Source organism: Notolepis coatsorum (genome assembly GCF_963971535.1).
Source record: "Notolepis coatsorum genome assembly, chromosome: 18".
Taxonomy (NCBI): Eukaryota; Metazoa; Chordata; class Actinopteri; order Aulopiformes; family Paralepididae; genus Notolepis; species Notolepis coatsorum.
This window is the reverse complement of record NC_140182.1, coordinates 50,363,217-50,380,276: the sequence shown is the minus strand read 5'-3', so window position 1 is coordinate 50,380,276 and position 17,060 is coordinate 50,363,217. Positions and strand designations below refer to the sequence as shown.

Sequence of the window (17,060 nt, the reverse complement as noted above, 5' to 3'; positions counted from 1 at the left end):
AAATGCTCAGGGAGCCGCACAACCTATTTACCCTTAAAATGAAGATAACACAGTGTATAACGTTTTATATATCCCCAAGCATACCCCACATTTAGCATAAAACGCCTGACAATTGCATACCCAAAGTAATTTATTTATTATACTTTATACTTATAGCACACAGTTTGTTGCATTAATGGAATTATAAAGCAACACAATTTTTTGACTTTTTATTGCTGTTTTTACCTGTTATAACAAAGGAAAACCTCAAAAGACTGGCTGTGTAGACCTATTTTTAAATAAAACACAGAAGAGGAGACAAAACACTGGTGTCTGTAGACCGACTTTGAAATAAAACCCTGAACTATTCAGGTATATTTGAGTCCTTCCCTTATTTGTGGAACATTTATAAAATAAAAAGTAGTCCACTTTGAAAAAAGACTACCATGTGTAGACCTACTTTGAAATAAAACACAGAAAAGGAGAAAAAACACTGGCATCTGTAGACCTACTTTGAAATAAAACCCTGAACTATGCAGCTCTATTTGAGTCCTTCCCTTATTTGTGAAAAATCTATAAAAAAAAATTATTTTATTTTTTTGTGTGGCCAGGGAGCTGCAGCTGATTGGCTAAAGAGCCGCATGCGGCTCCGGAGCCGCAGGTTGCCGACCCCTGGTCTAGTTAGACTAAGACAAAGACTACTCTCTCATCATCAGTCTGGTTTAACTAAGACCAAGGCTACTCTCTTCCTGATCAGTCTAGTTAGACTAAGACCAAGGCTACTCTCCCTCATCAGTCTGGTTAGACTAAGACCAAGGCTACTCTCTTCCTGATCAGTCTGGTTTAACTAAGACCAAGGATACTCTCTCTCTCTCTCCTCTGTCTGGTTAAACTAAGACCAAGGCTACTCTTCTGTCAAGAAAAAGAATGATCCTGCTTAGTCGCTGCTTATTTTGTTGTTAAATGACAACTTTGGTACATTTAGCTTTTCAGCTGTTTCAACATGTGCTTTTCATAAAAAATTTATAACACTGCAAACATTCAAAACGTTAATATCTCTAATTACTCGCTGTCATTGCTATTGCAATGGACCTATCTCAATTCCTGCCTGCTTTTCTAATCCTCCAATCACAGCTGTTGTTTCCATCTGACAGGAAAGCGACAGCTGTGATTGGAGGATCAAGAGAAGAGGGCAGGGTTTGAGATAGGCCCATTAGGGTCTACTACATCCCTTCGGCCGGCCAGGCGCTACAGTAATGAGTCCTATATCTCACTATGTGCTGCTATGCTTCAGCATTTATCTACAGCTGCTGGTGTGATAATGGGATCGCGAGGAGATTCATTGAAAATATTATATATTCAAATATATTATAAAATATTCATATCTTAATCTCAAAAATACAGGAACCAACAATGTAATTCTGTAAACTGAATGTTTTATGTTTTCAGCGCTTCATAGAAACCATAAAGTTTAAACTGCCAGCTTGTGTGCACACAAATGAAAACAGTTCAAGGTCAGTATAATAAATGTAGGGGAGAGGGTCTAATTCATTTTGCAAGACAAAAAAGACAAAATAAACAAAAGCAAAAGAGAAAAGAAAAAAAACACACTCTCTGCTCCCGATCTAGTGAGGAGCGGAGGATGTAGGCTTGCTTTTGATTAAAAGAGCAAGGTGTAGAATAAAGGCCAGTTAAAGTGTTGTGTCCATATGGCCCCTCAGCCCTGGGGCGGTGGGCCTACACTGGGAGCCTCGGCTCTCTTCCCTCTCCCTGGGACCCCAGCTGGTGAAACAAACCCCATTTACTCTCCTGCGCTGCCTCAGCTACCATTATGGACCTTGGCTGTGGCTCAGCCGCTCTCTGCCATAATTAACGGCACCAACGCCACAACAATTACAGGCCCGCGCGGTGCGTACGGCATGAATTAAAGAAGCAGCTAATAGCGCGGAGGCAGAGCGAGCCCCTAAGAACCTTGAGATGGCTGCCGCTCTTTACAACAGAATAAAAAGGTAAACGCGGAGTGCTCCAAGCCCACAATGATTAGCCTGTAATTAGTTCACACAAAGCTCCCTGTTAAATGGCAAAAGACTGTAATTAAAGCATGACAGAAAATCAAAGGCTACTTTGTAAGCATATGAGAAATAAGCGCCAGGGGCTCCGAAGCTGTGTACACATTACAAGTGTACTAAATGAATGCATTACTAACTGTTAAGCACATATTATTTAGTCGCTTTCGATAGGTTTAAGAGAAATTTGGATTATATATATTATATATACTGTATATCTATATTTTTCCTCCAATTTTGTGCTCAAGGGTCCACATGGTTCCACCACATCAAATAAGAGTTATGGGTGGACGCATGATACACACGTAAAAAATTGCAGATTGTAGCGCACGCCCATCATCTGCGATTAGGGACGATATTCTTTGATGTCATTAGGACTTCAATAAATGTTCAATACATGCGTAAAAAAGTAAGGGGGTTCATGCCATCGTCTTCACTTCAGACGACGGATCCTGGCTGTGGGTCTATCCAGTTACTGCGGTCACTGATTTGATGCCATACTGTACCACAGGGACCGACCCGGTGGTCGTTACGTGAAGGTACTCTACTCCCATCTGAATGAAGTACTGTACCACAGGGACTGATCCGGCGGCCATTATGTCTACTCCTATCTGACCCCACTGTGACCTTTGCCATGGTTCTCTCATTGAGGGAAAATAATGTGAACCCATTGATGAGACGTCTCATCTTAGTCTGGGTTCCTGCCATCAGGAAGATAAACCAGGGAAGATACAAGTCAGGATGCACCGATAAGAACATTTTGGCCGATGGATGGCGATGATGAATACCTTTTCTGTTATGGCCAATAACCAATATTCGGTTGTTAAAGAACCCAGGATGCCTATCATAAAGAGTAGGGGGTTCCCCAATGTTCCTGGCCAAATTCCCAATCGGGTCTCTGACATCAAGACCACCTAATCATCCCTTCCCCTTAATTGGCTGATATCAATCCCTGTCTCCTGAGCCGTTCAGCCATTGTGTAGTGTGATGTGTGCCGGGTGCCAGTGTATGGCAGCCATTGAGCCTGCGTAGCCCAAGGTTGGGTGCTACCAGTGGTGGTGAAGGAGGCAATTTCCCTAACCCTACGTTGTAAAGCGCTTATAGTCTGAGAAAAGCGCTATATAAATGTATGAATTAAATTAAATTATATAATTAAATGTATTAAATTATAATTATAAATTATAATATCAATGTGGTCTTTCTTTCTTTATATTTGAAAAAGATTAACTTCCTACTGTAATCCAAAGGACTGTAAAATCTTTATTTGTGTTTCTGCTGTCTATTTCAGTGCTGTTGTGTGCAAGTACCCAAATAAAAACCTTGGCAAGAAAAACAACACAAAAGCCTGCGCAGCCAGACAAAAGAAATGCGTTGCTCATTGGTCCGATGCTTGTAAAAAGAAATCACTATAATCAGCCGATATCTACAGTGTATGTATCAGTACCTGAGCCCACTCTGTGTTCCAGTGGACGAGGCCCCAGCGACAGTGCTGCTGCAGGGCCCAGTTGTAGCAGGGGAGCTGGGAGACATCCAGTACGGCGTCCCGTGGCCCGCAAACTCGGAGTCCATCTTGAAAAGCCAGCGCTCTACGTGCACGTTCTGTGTCATCAGCCGGGCCAGCACTTCATGAAGCTGAGCAGAGGAGGAGCACATGATACGTGAAGAATATCATCGCTCAACCAATGAAAGGTTATGCAAAGGAGTTCCTCCGTGTTATTATTGGCACTGCAGAGGGGCCCCATGCTGTGGCGACTGGAGGCTGTGGGCGTGTGTGTTTGTGTACGTGTATGCTTTTGTGTGTGCGCGCACGTGTGTATATGCTTTTGTGTGTATGAGTGGGCATTAGGGGTGTAAATATTTGACCCACAATGATTCGATTCGATTACGATTCTTCAGGCAACGATTCAATGCATCATGAAATCTCTTCATTTGACCACGATTCGATTAGATTCAATGCGATTTTTGATCATACCATACCATACCATAGTTAATTCTCTCCAAAATGTTTAATACACAAATGTGGCTGGGGGAACTGATTCACTCAGCATGAATGGACCATAAAAAAATAAAATAAAATAAAGCGATTCTAATAGATTCTAACATTTTCAAATCGGTGCAGTTGTCACCTAGGATCGATGCATTGTGTGTGTATTATGAGTGTGTGTATATGCTTTTGTGTGTATGAGTGTGCATCTGTGTATTATGAGTGTGTGTCTATTTGAGTGTGTGTGTGTGAGTGTGCGTGTGTGTGTGTGTGTGTGTGTGTGTGTGTGTGTGTGTGTGTGTGTGTGTGTGTGTGTTTGGTCTCTGACCTGGTCAAGGCCGTACACGTTGCCCTGACCAGGGGGCACGTCGACCTCTGCCCCGGTGAACAACCCCCTCCCCGCAGACTTGGTGCTGTAGTGCCTTGCCACAGCGGGCTCCGGGCCCAGAATGGGAACCCCCAGCTCGCCAGCCACCGCCAGGTCGTCCACGTGGGCCACGCCGCCCACTATATAGGCCTGCTTCCCCCGGACGAGGTGCCTGATGCGCCGCAGGGTGAGCGGGCTGTACCTCAGCAGAGTGGACACTAGACAGGCACATGCTGTGGGTCTGGGAGACAAGAGAGCGTTAGCCGGTCCGGTCCCCTGGCCTGATCACTGTGTACACACAACACATGTATTATTGTAATATGTGTACACAAAACACAGGTATTATTGTAATATGTGTACACAAAACACATGTATTATTGTAATATGTGTACACACAACACATGTATTATTGTAATATGTGTACACACAACACATGTATTATTGTAATATGTGTACACACAGCACATGTATTATTGTAATATGTGTACACCCAGCACATGTATTATTGTAATATGTGTACACAAAACACATGTATTATTGTAATATGTGTACACACAGCACATGTATTATTGTAATATGTGTACACCCAGCACATGTATTATTGTAATATGTGTACACAGAACACATGTATTATTGTAATATGTGTACACACAGCACATGTATTATTGTAATATGTGTACACAGAACACATGTATTATTGTAATAGCCAGCAGGGTTCTGACCCGTAGGTTGAATTGATAAAAGCTGCGGATGGGAGACCCTCCCCGATCCTTCAGGTCCTTAATGTGAGCTAGCGATGAGCTCCTTGGGAAAACAACTAATTACTTCACATCTGTATTTATTTGATCCACATGGAATTATCCCTGCTGTCACGGTGGCAGAATGCGCTGCCAGCCACGGATAGCGGTGATTCATCTCGGCAACACGTCAGGCGCGGTTTAACAACCAAACAGCAGGAAAATCAATAGGGAGAAATGAGGAAGACCACGCAATGTTGGTGCATTTAATCTGCTGCAAAAAAAATTCAACATATTAAAAAAAGAAAACACATGATGGCGAGAGTGTGAAATTAATTGTATTTGACTAATCAACATTGAGCAATCAAACAACTGAACCCGTAAGAGGGCAGCATTCAAAATGAATAGTGATACATTTAATAAAAAACGATTAAAAATGCTATTTATTATTCATAGGACACACCAGCTAGAAACCATAAAATATCTTAATCATGATTAATAATAATCACGTCAGGTTGTTTACTTAGACCTTACAATCTTTTGACATGTAAAAGCAGTAAAGCATATATGTTAACAGTAACACACATCTCACAATGCACACAATTCAACTGTCACACAGTAAATAAGAAGGCTAACTACATCTCCTCTAGCACCCTCTGGAGGACAATACACAAACTACACATTCTCACAGTGAACAATAGATTTTCCAAAGAAGATCTTCATATCCTAAGATATTGAAATAAAAAAAAAAAAAAGACTCAAGAGTTCTGTGAGAGCATGTCCTTACCGGAAAGAAATCTAGAGCATCCGGTGTGAGGATGGTGAAACGCTGAGCGGGCCCCTCTGTGGCGGCCTGTGGCCTCAGCAGGTGAGCGTAATAATGACACGTGTCATCATCCAGTCGCCGTGGAGACACGTAGATCACCTCCACGTTCTCATCTACACACACATCAGAGCAGTGGAGACACGCAGATCACCTCCACGTTCTCATCTACACACACATCAGAGCAGTGGGCAGCACCGGGTAATGACAATGATTACAGGGGAGTGGGGATCGACCATATTAACATCGCAGCCATTTTGCTCTTATGTCATGCTCAGGGTGGGATTAATTTCATTTCCTCATTCATTGTCACCCTGGCCGCTACATGGTCACATTTCAGTTGAAGTATTTGACGATAGCGAGTAGCCATCTGCTTACTTTACTGATCAGTATAGACAGTTTGGGGTCATTGGGACAAAAGGTCAGATCCTCAGGGAGATCTAACATATTTCTATGTGACAGAAATGCTTTGATTTCCATATGGCTGATACTGATGGTTACACAAGTTACACATGGCTCATGGTATGGGGCAAATTATCTGACGCCTATACCCTGTTTTAGCCTGATATCGGCCCTGATATCACTAACCAACTATACCGATAGCCCGTTTTAGCCTGATATCAGCCCCGATACCACTAATTAACTATACTGATACTGTTTTAGCCTGATATCTGCCCTCATATCACTAAATAATGTTTAATACACAAATGTGGCTGGGGGAACTGATTCACTCAGCATGAATGGACCATAAAAAAAAGAAAAAGCGATTCTAATAGATTCTAACATTTTCAAATCGATGCAGTTGTCACCTTAGGATCGATGCATTGCGTGTGTATTATGAGTGTGTGTATATGCTTTTGTGTGTATGAGTGTGCATCTGTGTATTATGAGTGTGTTGTGTGTGTGTGTGTGTGTGTGTGCGTGCGTGTGTGCGTGCGTGCGTGCGTGTGAGTGGTGGTGAGGGTGTACTGCAATACAAGTTCCTACCTCTAACATCACACAGTCTACTTATCTGGATGTTCTGTAGGACGTCGAGATCCTTCAGGCTCACGTGCTGGCTCTGGGAGTAGCCTGTCACAGGAAACAATACCCAGAAAAAAACCTTTAGGATATCAATTCATATATTTTCTACCTACCCTTCTACCCCTATATGCCACCCTCCCTTAGGAGGAGGCAGGCAGCCCCAGGTTTGTAATTTGGCTTAATAACTAGTAGGTACAGTATCTGTGCTTCTGGAGCCTGGTCCAGCCACCACGCAGTCGCATTGCAGTGACAGAAGACTTCTGTCTGGATGTCTGCCTCAGAGAGAATCCTCCGATGAATCAAGGTAATTAAATGATTGGATTCATGCTAATTAACAACAATGGGGTTCAACTCTCTAATTAGCCTTGCTCACACAGCACTCGCCGTAGCCACCCCAAGTGCAAATAAAGCATTCCATCTGCTTGTAATTAGACATAATAATTTTAGACAATCACTTAATGATTTACAATGCACATGCCCGATTACAGTCCACATCTGAGCTCCACGTTTAAACTATAACAAGAGCAGATCATAGCTTCACATAACATGTTTAAACTGTAACAAGACTGGATCATAGCTTTACACAACACGTTTAAACCAGAACAAGAGCGGATCATAGCTTTACACAACACGTTTAAACCAGAACAAGAGTGGATCATAGCTTCACACAACACGTTTAAACCAGAACAAGATCGGATCATAGCTTTACACAACATGTTTAAACTGTAACAAGACTGGATCATAGCTTTACACTACACGTTTAAACCAGAACAAGAGCGGATCATAGCTTTACACTACATGTTTAAACTGTAACAAGAGCGGATCATACAGTAGCTTTACACTACACGTTTAAACCAGAACAAGAGTGGATCATAGCTGTACACAACATGTTTAAACCAGAACAAGAGCGGATCATAGCTTCACACAACACGTTTAAAACAGAACAAGAGTGGATCATAGCTTTACACTACATGTTTAAACCAGAACAAGAGTGGATCATAGCTTTACACTACATGTTTAAACCAGAACGAGAGCGGATCATAGCTTTACACTACACGTTTAAACCAGAACAAGAGCAGATTATACCTTACACAACACGTTTAAACTAGAACAAGAGCGGATCATAGCTTACACTACACTTCCTGCAAAAAAAGAGGAGTTTTTTTCTTCTCTCCTCTGCGGTAGAGTCAGAATTAAATACATCCCACGTGCCCCTTTGAAAAGCGTTCTGACATAATGGCTTTTCATTTGCTTAATCTCCAAATTAAACGGCGATTGAAAGGAAATTGTCGAGTCGCCTGGCATGTGGGCCGTCATCATCTTCTGGGTGCTTTCCTGCAGAGAGCCATTTGAGACAGGCAGCCTCCTCCACCAAGACCACAGGCTGGAGCAGCAGAGGGCCGGGCCCGGGGTTCACTGCTGCTGGATCAGATGTGAATGTGTGTGCGTGTGTGTGTGTGTGTGTGTGTGTGTACCTAATGACGGGATGTGGATAATGGTCCTCCTGGAGGACTGGATGTGTTTCCAGTTGGCTGCCAGATGCTGGGGATGGAGAAGAGGAGGGAGGGATCAGAGAGGAGACAGCCTGAGCACGCGCGCACACACACACACACACACACACACACACACACACACACACACACACACACACACACACACACACACACACACACACACACACACACACACACACACACACACACACACACACACACACACACACACACACACACACACACACACACACACACACACACACACACACACACACACACACACACACACACACACACACACACACACACACACACACACACACACACACAAATCATCACATCGCTGCACCGCTAAAATACATCAGGCCCGTCTCTCCCTGGGCCCAACGGAAGCAAACCAAGCATAAAATACCACCTTAATTAAATTAAGCGCTTACTTAGAAACATCTTCTCCCAATTAATTCAATCAGCAAGGTACATGATGCTACTGCCAGGGGAAGATTAGGGGGCTTAATTAACAGGGTATGAATGTTTAAAGGCTGAAAACATACATTTAGTGCATGTATACACACACACACTGATGGTAAAGGTAAATGAATGCATAGGCACTGATTAGAATACAGTCTGTGTTCACAAAGATGTTACACCTGTGATGACAGCTCAGACATGACATCGCCACTGAACGAGGGGGGGGGTTACCCACGGTGCATCTGGGATGATTGTGGTGCCATAGCGCTCACTTGGAGAGCTAATGAAAAATGTAACATTCTTATATCTGTCCGATTTAATTTGATTTAAAAGTCATAAATCAACTGTATATCCGCATGCGCAACACACCGTCACAGAGTTGAGAGAAAGAGACAGTGACAAAGGGAGAGGGAGAGGGATGGAGATAGAGAGGGATGGAGAGAGAGAGGGAGGGAGGGATGGAGTGAGAGAGAGGGATGGAGTGAGAGAGAGGGGGGATGGAGAGAGAGAGAGAGAGAGAGAGAGAGAGAGAACACCACCTGGGCTCTGCTGTGGTAATTCTCCAGCTGTCTGAAGCGTCGGGCCTGCAGGGCCCTCCTGACCCGTCTCATCTGAGTGCGCATCAGCCAGGAGGTGGCAATTTTCAACACCACCCTCTTGCGCCGAAGGTAGCCCAGGTAGGCCGTCCGGGTGAGGTGACGCCTCCAGCAGGACTGGATCCGGATGGCGGCCGCTTCGGTGCCTCCCTTCCCCCTGTAGCGCTGACCTGGGCGTGACAACAGGCCCCGCACCTCCTCCCCGTTCTCTAGCGCGGAGAGCAGGACCTCCGCCGCGGGCGTGCAGCCGATCCAGCCCACGTCCGCCAGACGCTCCCCACTAACTCTGGCTATGGGCACGGCAAAGTCCCTGAGCAGCTTCTCAAGAGCCCCCAGAGTGAACGCCAGCCGGCCCCAGCGCTGAGAGAACCGCTGCTTGAAGCAACAGAAGTCTGCGGCTGTCGGGTCCGCCCGCCCCTCTGTGATGGTGAAGGGGAACGTGCCGGCGGCCACGGGGGCTACGACGGGCAGGTCCTACGGAATATGCAAGGGGAGTTGGTGAAGAGCAGGAGTTTGAGCAGCGATGGTTGTAATTGTGATTTCAACCTTGTTGGAAATTGTAGACAAACTAATTATTGAAGTCTGTTCTTCTGATCACCTTCTCCTTCTCATAAAAGTCATTCTACCTGAGGTGTTATAGAGGTGAGACAGGTCTACCTGAGGTGTTACAGAGGTGAGACAGGTCTACCTGAGGTGTTACAGAAGTGAGACAGGTCTACCTGAGGTGTTACAGAGGTGAGACAGGTCTACCTGAGGTGTTACAGAGGTGAGACAGGTCTACCTGAGGTGTTACAGAGGTGAGACAGGTCTACCTGAGGTGTTACAGAGGTGAGACAGGTCTACCTGAGGTGTTACAGAGGTGAGACGGCCAGGGCTTGACATCACCGTCTGTGGCCGGAGGCCTGGGAGGCAGCGTGGGAGGGGGTGGGATAAGTCCTCCGTCGGCTCCTTCCTGTGGAGGTCCAGGCTGCTTCTGACACCTGCTCATCAGGCCTGTAGATCCAAACACATGCACTGCTCAACTGTACTCTATTCAGTACCCGTGTTTCAACAGGCACAGCCAGCCATCACTGTCAATTCTGACAGTCATCATTTTTAACTACAAAATAACCTGCACAGTGAAGGATTTGAATCGAAGGTGTCCTCTGCATGGAGATAACTACAGCAAATGGGCTTGGTTTCCATAATTTTGGAGCAGGAGAGGGCATGTATAATAGCCAGTGTTGTAGCAATACGCTCTTTACACAATGCTTGATTGCCACAGAGGCAGGACTATTGTTGTCAGGTTCCCATGCCAAGCATCCTAAAATCAGGATGTTTTCCAAGGAGGGATTAAGCTCTTTTCTCCATGCGTATCCATGCATTTGCAATGTTCTTAATGATTCGGTAATTGAAGTCATTCACGTGCGATGGACTGATTCACCCAGTGTTTACCGACATAATGTAAATGTGTCTCTTCAGTTTATAAAACAAGGGTTATGATGAGACCATGGTCAGAAGAGGACTGACCCATTTTGGAAGAACACAAGTCTTCTCTGGGGTGAAGAGACACAGACTGGACAAGAGCCTGGCGTAACACACACCTATGGCTCCTCTAACAGACTCCCGAAAATGTAATCTATATAAAAGAAAATACATCAATATCCAGTTTCAGGTTTTTTTGTTGTTGTTGGAGCTCAAATAAACGAATGCTCTAGAAATAAATAAGACCCATATTTTGTATCAATACACTAACACTATGAACATCCTAATTGTATAGCAATATAAGTTAATATAATGCTTTAGACACAGAGTAACGTAGCAACTTTGCAACACATTAAACTATGCATAAATCTGGCCCTGACGTTTAAGATACTATAACTTAAAAATTTTATAAAACAGCAACAACAACAAAACATTAAATAAAATAGGCTCAAAAAAATAAAACCAGAAACGAAACTGACATTTTTATTAAAAGGGGAAATAAAATGAATGAATTCATTAACAAAACTATTTTTGATCCTCCAATCACAACTGTCGCTTCCCTCTGGCAAGAGTTGTGATTGGAGGATGGAGAAAACGGGCCGGGGATTTGAGACAGGTCAATTGAGATCAAACACAAGACCCGAGCTCACAGCGTTTGAGTGAAGTGTGTGTTCACCTGTTCCCTTGTCCCTCCCAGACGGAGGCGGGGCCAGGTGGGAGGTGCTGCCATGCCTCCCAGACGGAGGCGGGGCCAGGTGGGAGGTGCTGCCATGCCTCCCAGACGGAGGCAGGGCCAGGTGGGAGATGCTGCCATGCCTCCCAGACGGAGGGGGGGCCGGGTGGGAGGTGGTGCCATGCCTCCCAGACGGAGGCGGGGCCAGGTGGGAGATGCTGCCATGCCTCCTAGACGGAGGGGGGGCCAGGTGGCGTGAATCCTTTCCCCAAGGCGGTTGTCCTTCCGCGTTCGGTTTACGCGGCCTGATTGGCCACTGACGCTTCTCTTCTCTTCTCTTTTTACACCAAGTACCACCTGAGAACGTAGCTGGCTCTCCAAGTACCACCATATGACCGGCGTTAAAATACAGTCTATTCAGCTATGCACAGTTCACGCAGGAGGCAAATGTATTCCTGATACCATTATTTATTGTTAACTTTTGTCAGACACAGCCACAATGTACAAAGAGATAGCACTAGAACTACGCTTCCACACAACTCATCCAATGCAAGGGGCATTGATAACATAATAACTAACATTCTCACATAGCAAGTGAGAAAATTAAGAACAACTGTATTTCAGCAAATGTACTTAATTCTCTCTCTCTATCTCTCTCTCTCTCTCTCTCTCTCTCTCACACAGCAAGCAATTGTCCGTCATTCTCTCTCTCACACACACACACACACACACACACACACACACACACACACACACACACACACACACACACACACACACACACACACACACACACACACACACACACACACACACAATTATTTTGTTACAAAAACTTAATTTCCTGCATTCTGGTGCAGGCATTTTTTTATTTTTACCCTTTAAATGCCAGTGTTTGTGATGGGCATCACAAATTATTGTAAAAAAGAAGAAAACACATATTCAATACATTTTTGAATGTTTACCCTTTAAATGCCAGTTTGTGTGATGGCATCACAAATTATTGTTAAAAAAAACACACAAAGGGGAGCTCCAGTAGCTCACCACGTACCGCAAGTGCTATTTCAGCGCCGTGGACAACCGTGCTCGTCACGGATCTGGGGCTGAGCGCGTTCGAATCCCGGACGGCAGCCGTGCCTTTCCCAGAGTGTCTTCCCCCCCATCTGAACCCTTTCAGCCTGCTTCTGTCGGTCGAACTTGACCAAGTATGAATGCGATGAAAAAGCGATAAACGCTAAAAGAACCAGCTGACTGGTCAAAGTTTAAAAAAAAATAAAAAAAAAAACACACAAAAAGTAAAATATTTTCAATATATCAAATGCAAAGTACATTTTTCTGGGGGGGATTATTACAGGCTAGGCATGTGTCAATGATTAGCAGCAACACATATTTTGATGGATTTTTTGTAATGTCAGATTTAACACCAACTCTTTTCAGAAAAGTGGGAGTATTTCATTTGTTATCTGACATTACAAGAAATCTAAAAATAAATGGTTATGATCAGGGCTGAAGTTTAATTAAAGATTTATGACTGTTTAGACTGCATTACTCTCTGTCACAGTGATCTCCTGGTTGTTCCCCACTTAGATTATCTAACTATCACGCCGCCGCAACCAGAAACACTGGCCTGGCCTGCTTCTAAGTTCAGTGGCCTGACTGCAAAAAAAAAAGAAAAAAAGAAAAAAAAATTGTTTTGCTTTTTTGGAAATGTTTTCAAGTACCACCAGCAGTACCACCAAGTACCACTAGTGGTACGCGTACCACAGTTTGAGAACCACTGATGTAGACTAATCAAAGTATTTTTAAATGCTTTATGTCTAATAAACTAGACTAAATATAGCCTATAGAACAGATTTTTACAGCGTTAATATAGAGAGATGAAAACAATACGAGGAAATGGGCTACGTTAATATAGAGAGATGAAAACAATACGAGGAAATGGGCTACATTAATATAGAGAGATGAAAACAATACGAGGAAATGGGCGAGGACTATTGATGTGAGAGATGAAAACAATACGTTATTTATATATTGATGTGATGTCGATTGATATGAATAGCGCGTTACGTTAATATAGAGAGATGAAAACAATACGAGGAAATGGGCTACGTTAATATAGAGAGATGAAAACAATACGAGGAAATGGGCGAGGACTTGGGCTGTGGAACTGAAAGCTAGGCGCAACGCGATAATATAGAGAGATGAAAACAATACGAGGAAATGGGCGAGGACTTGGGCTGTGGAACTGAAAGCTAGGCGCAACGTGATTGGGCGCTGAGAGAAGCGTCAGTGGCCAATCAGGCCGTGCAAACCGAACGCGGAAGGACAACCGCCTTGGGGAAAGTATTCACGCGGCCAGGTGGGAGGTGCTGTCATGCCTCCCTGGAGCGGAGGGCCCGCGGCTCACTGCAGGGCCTTTGATTATCTTATCATGTGGAGGCTGAACAGAGGAAAGCCAGCAGATTTTTTATCAGAGTATACATTTTTATTTTTGATAGCATGTGATATACTGTAAACATTTGGAGCAAAATAACCGTCCCCGGCCTTATCAAAGAAAACACAAAAACTACAAGTTGAACGCTATTTTCATGGGGTCAGTGGCTTGATTTTCTAGTAAACAGAACTTTGTGAAAGGCTGGGAGGCGACCATCAACCCATGGCCGCATATTGATGTCAGGAAATAAGACGTTCTGACAGAGTAAGCATGAAGGAGAGGGAGGGGACTGTGTGTGAGTTTACACCCAACAGATTTTCTGCATTCATTACGGAGACGGGTAGCTAGAAAGCAGGACTTATAATAAATAATAATAAACGTCTTGCATCAATTAATCACAGCAAGTCACAAGCTTACAGGTTACTCTGAAAGCAGTTAAAGTTACACCTATTCGTTCACTTCTCTTTTCTTATTGGTCTACACAGGTTTAGAGTACAGTTTTGAAACAGGAACAGAGCTCAGCTCCATAAGATATCAAAATACTCGACATCCGGTTTGGCGAGGAGCAGGTGAGCAGCTGCAGAACAGAGCTCCCGGTAAAAAATTCAAGAAAGGTAATAAAAAGTTATAAAACACGATAAAAAGTAACAACTCGAGGGGGCTCCAGTAGCTCACCATGTACCTCGACGCGAAAGCGTCGGGGAATACCGTGCTGCGTCACGGATCTGGTTGACTCCGAGTTCGATTCCCGGACCCGCCGTCATTTGCTGAATGTCTCCCCCTGTTCTCCCTCCCGTTTCACCCTGCATCTGTCGGTCATGCTTGACCAGAAAAGCGATAAACGCTAAAAAAAATTAAGTAAAAAAAAAAAAAAAAAGTAACAACTCGAAGATAAAAGAAAGATGACAAGACCCAGTGCACAAAACTCGAGGAGAAGTGAGAGAAGAGTGACCCCCGACAAAGAAAATACGACAAAGGGAGAGGTACAACACGAGGAGATGACGCAGCAAGTATAACGTTAGACCACAGCGAGGTCTGGCTGGAGACGGAGCTACAAGCTAACATGGAAGCTAACACAATGAATATGCAAGTTAGCATCCGGATCAGGCTAGAAGCAATACAGAAGGCTAACGATGCTAACGTGCAAACCTACACGCAGACTGGACTCGATGCAATACAGAATATTCAGAGGAGCATGGAGGCTAGTTCGGGAGAAGTGGAACGGACGACCCCCAAAAGCGGGACAAAGAGACGCTGGATACAACCGGACCAACCAGGACTCGGGCACCGAGGTCAGACGGACCGTCCGGGATGCAAGCACGGAGGTCGCCCAGGCCGGCCAGGATGCGAGCATTGAGGCCACACACACCAACCGGGAGCCGAGCGCCGAGATCAACCAGACCAGCAAGGATTCAAATAACAAGATCTCACACACCAAACAAGACTCGAGCACTGAGGTCACACACAATGACCAAGATTCAATACCATATATACATATTATTTGATAGGGAATGGATGTTATGATTCGAGACACACTGCAGATAACACACAGACCACTGGGAATACAGACAAGGTGAACACATTAGTTGGGGAATTGGGTCTTGATTCGGGACATATAATATAACACGTACTAGACTAAACTGTAGACACTAACACACATGACGCACAACTAAGACGACGGGGAACATGGGGAAACACATTCGGAGACCTGACCGGGAGCTCTGGAACTGTACTATCATATGAAAGAAAAAGAATTAAAATAAAATGTTGGACAATAATAGGGGCATTGGAGAATCCCCATTGGGGATATCTCCGTCGTTATAGGAGGGGCCTCTCCAGGAGAGCCTTATCCCTCCAACGGGGGTAAAAACCTGGGAAGTGCCAATTGTCTTATTGTGTTGTCAGTTTTATTTTTTCATAAATGCGGCAGTGGGGGGGGGGGGGGGGGGGGGGGGAGTGTCGGGGGGGGGGGCCATAGTATCGGCGGATCGACCCGGGAGAGGGGGGTCTTGCGTGTTGCGGGGGACCTTGCGTGTTGCGGGGTCGGTGGTGGGGTCTTGTGTGTTGTGGGGTTGATGTGCGGGGGGGGGGGGGGGGGGGGGGTTATCTGTGACATGGGAGGTAACGGGCTGGGCTCGGTGGGGGGGAGCCCCCTGCACTCCCCTCTACTGGGCCTGGCCCAATAAATTCAAGGGACCTGTGTTGCAGGTGCCCGGCTCCGTGTATAGAGGTCCTGGGATATGGGGGAATCCTACTAGTGGGCCTGGGATATGGGGGTGCTCTGATTCATGGGGAGGCCTATTGGGGGGGTCAGAGCGGATGAGCTTTGCCCAGGGGGGCCTTGTGTGTTGTGGGACCGGTGTGTGTGGGGTGGGGTTCTTGGGGACATGGGAGGTAACGGGCTGGGCTCGGTGGGGGGGAGCCCCCTGCACTCCCCTCTACTGGGCCGGGCCCAGTCGATTCAAGGGACCCGTGTCGCTGGAGCCCGGCTCTGTGTATAGAGGTCCTGGGATATGGGGGAGAGGATGGGGATATTTCTTTATTATTTCTGTTATTTGAATGTATTGTCTGATGTACAACTACGTAAACTAAAACTAAAACTGCAAATAAAAATTTAAGTTTAAAAAAAAAGAAAAATCAAAATACTACTGCATTTCAATGCCCAATGCTGCTTTCATCCATACATTCAATGATGGATCAAAACATGCCACTAGTCTGAAGATACATACTATATGAAGTCTTTGCTGTTGACCTACAGAGCCGTCAACCGATGTCCACCTGCTTATTTCTCCTCAGACCACTGACTTCTCTGACAGACCACAGGCAGTAGCCAGGTGCTGAGATAACCTCTCCTCAAAGGCACACATCTGCGTCAGACGTGCTGGGGGAAAAAGGGGGCACCTTTGTAAAATTGCAAAAATGCAAAAGCTGTTTCCCTGGCAGGAGGAGA

The 17,060-nt window shown here is 45.0% G+C and overlaps 1 protein-coding gene across 1 annotated transcript in view; it reads right to left on the bottom strand.

Annotated features, from left to right (window-relative positions):
- Positions 1-17,060, bottom strand: part of iqch (IQ motif containing H) — a gene marked incomplete at both ends in the record, with an annotated part of 87,418 nt that overhangs the window by 19,586 nt on the left and 50,772 nt on the right. Inside the window, 10 exon segments of the mRNA XM_084335202.1 lie at positions 3,490-3,578; positions 3,581-3,677; positions 4,358-4,618; positions 4,620-4,637; positions 5,921-6,072; positions 6,944-7,027; positions 8,455-8,521; positions 9,483-10,013; positions 10,420-10,532; positions 11,680-11,906. Coding sequence (XP_084191328.1) covers positions 3,490-3,578; positions 3,581-3,677; positions 4,358-4,618; positions 4,620-4,637; positions 5,921-6,072; positions 6,944-7,027; positions 8,455-8,521; positions 9,483-10,013; positions 10,420-10,532; positions 11,680-11,906 — 1,639 coding nt within the window.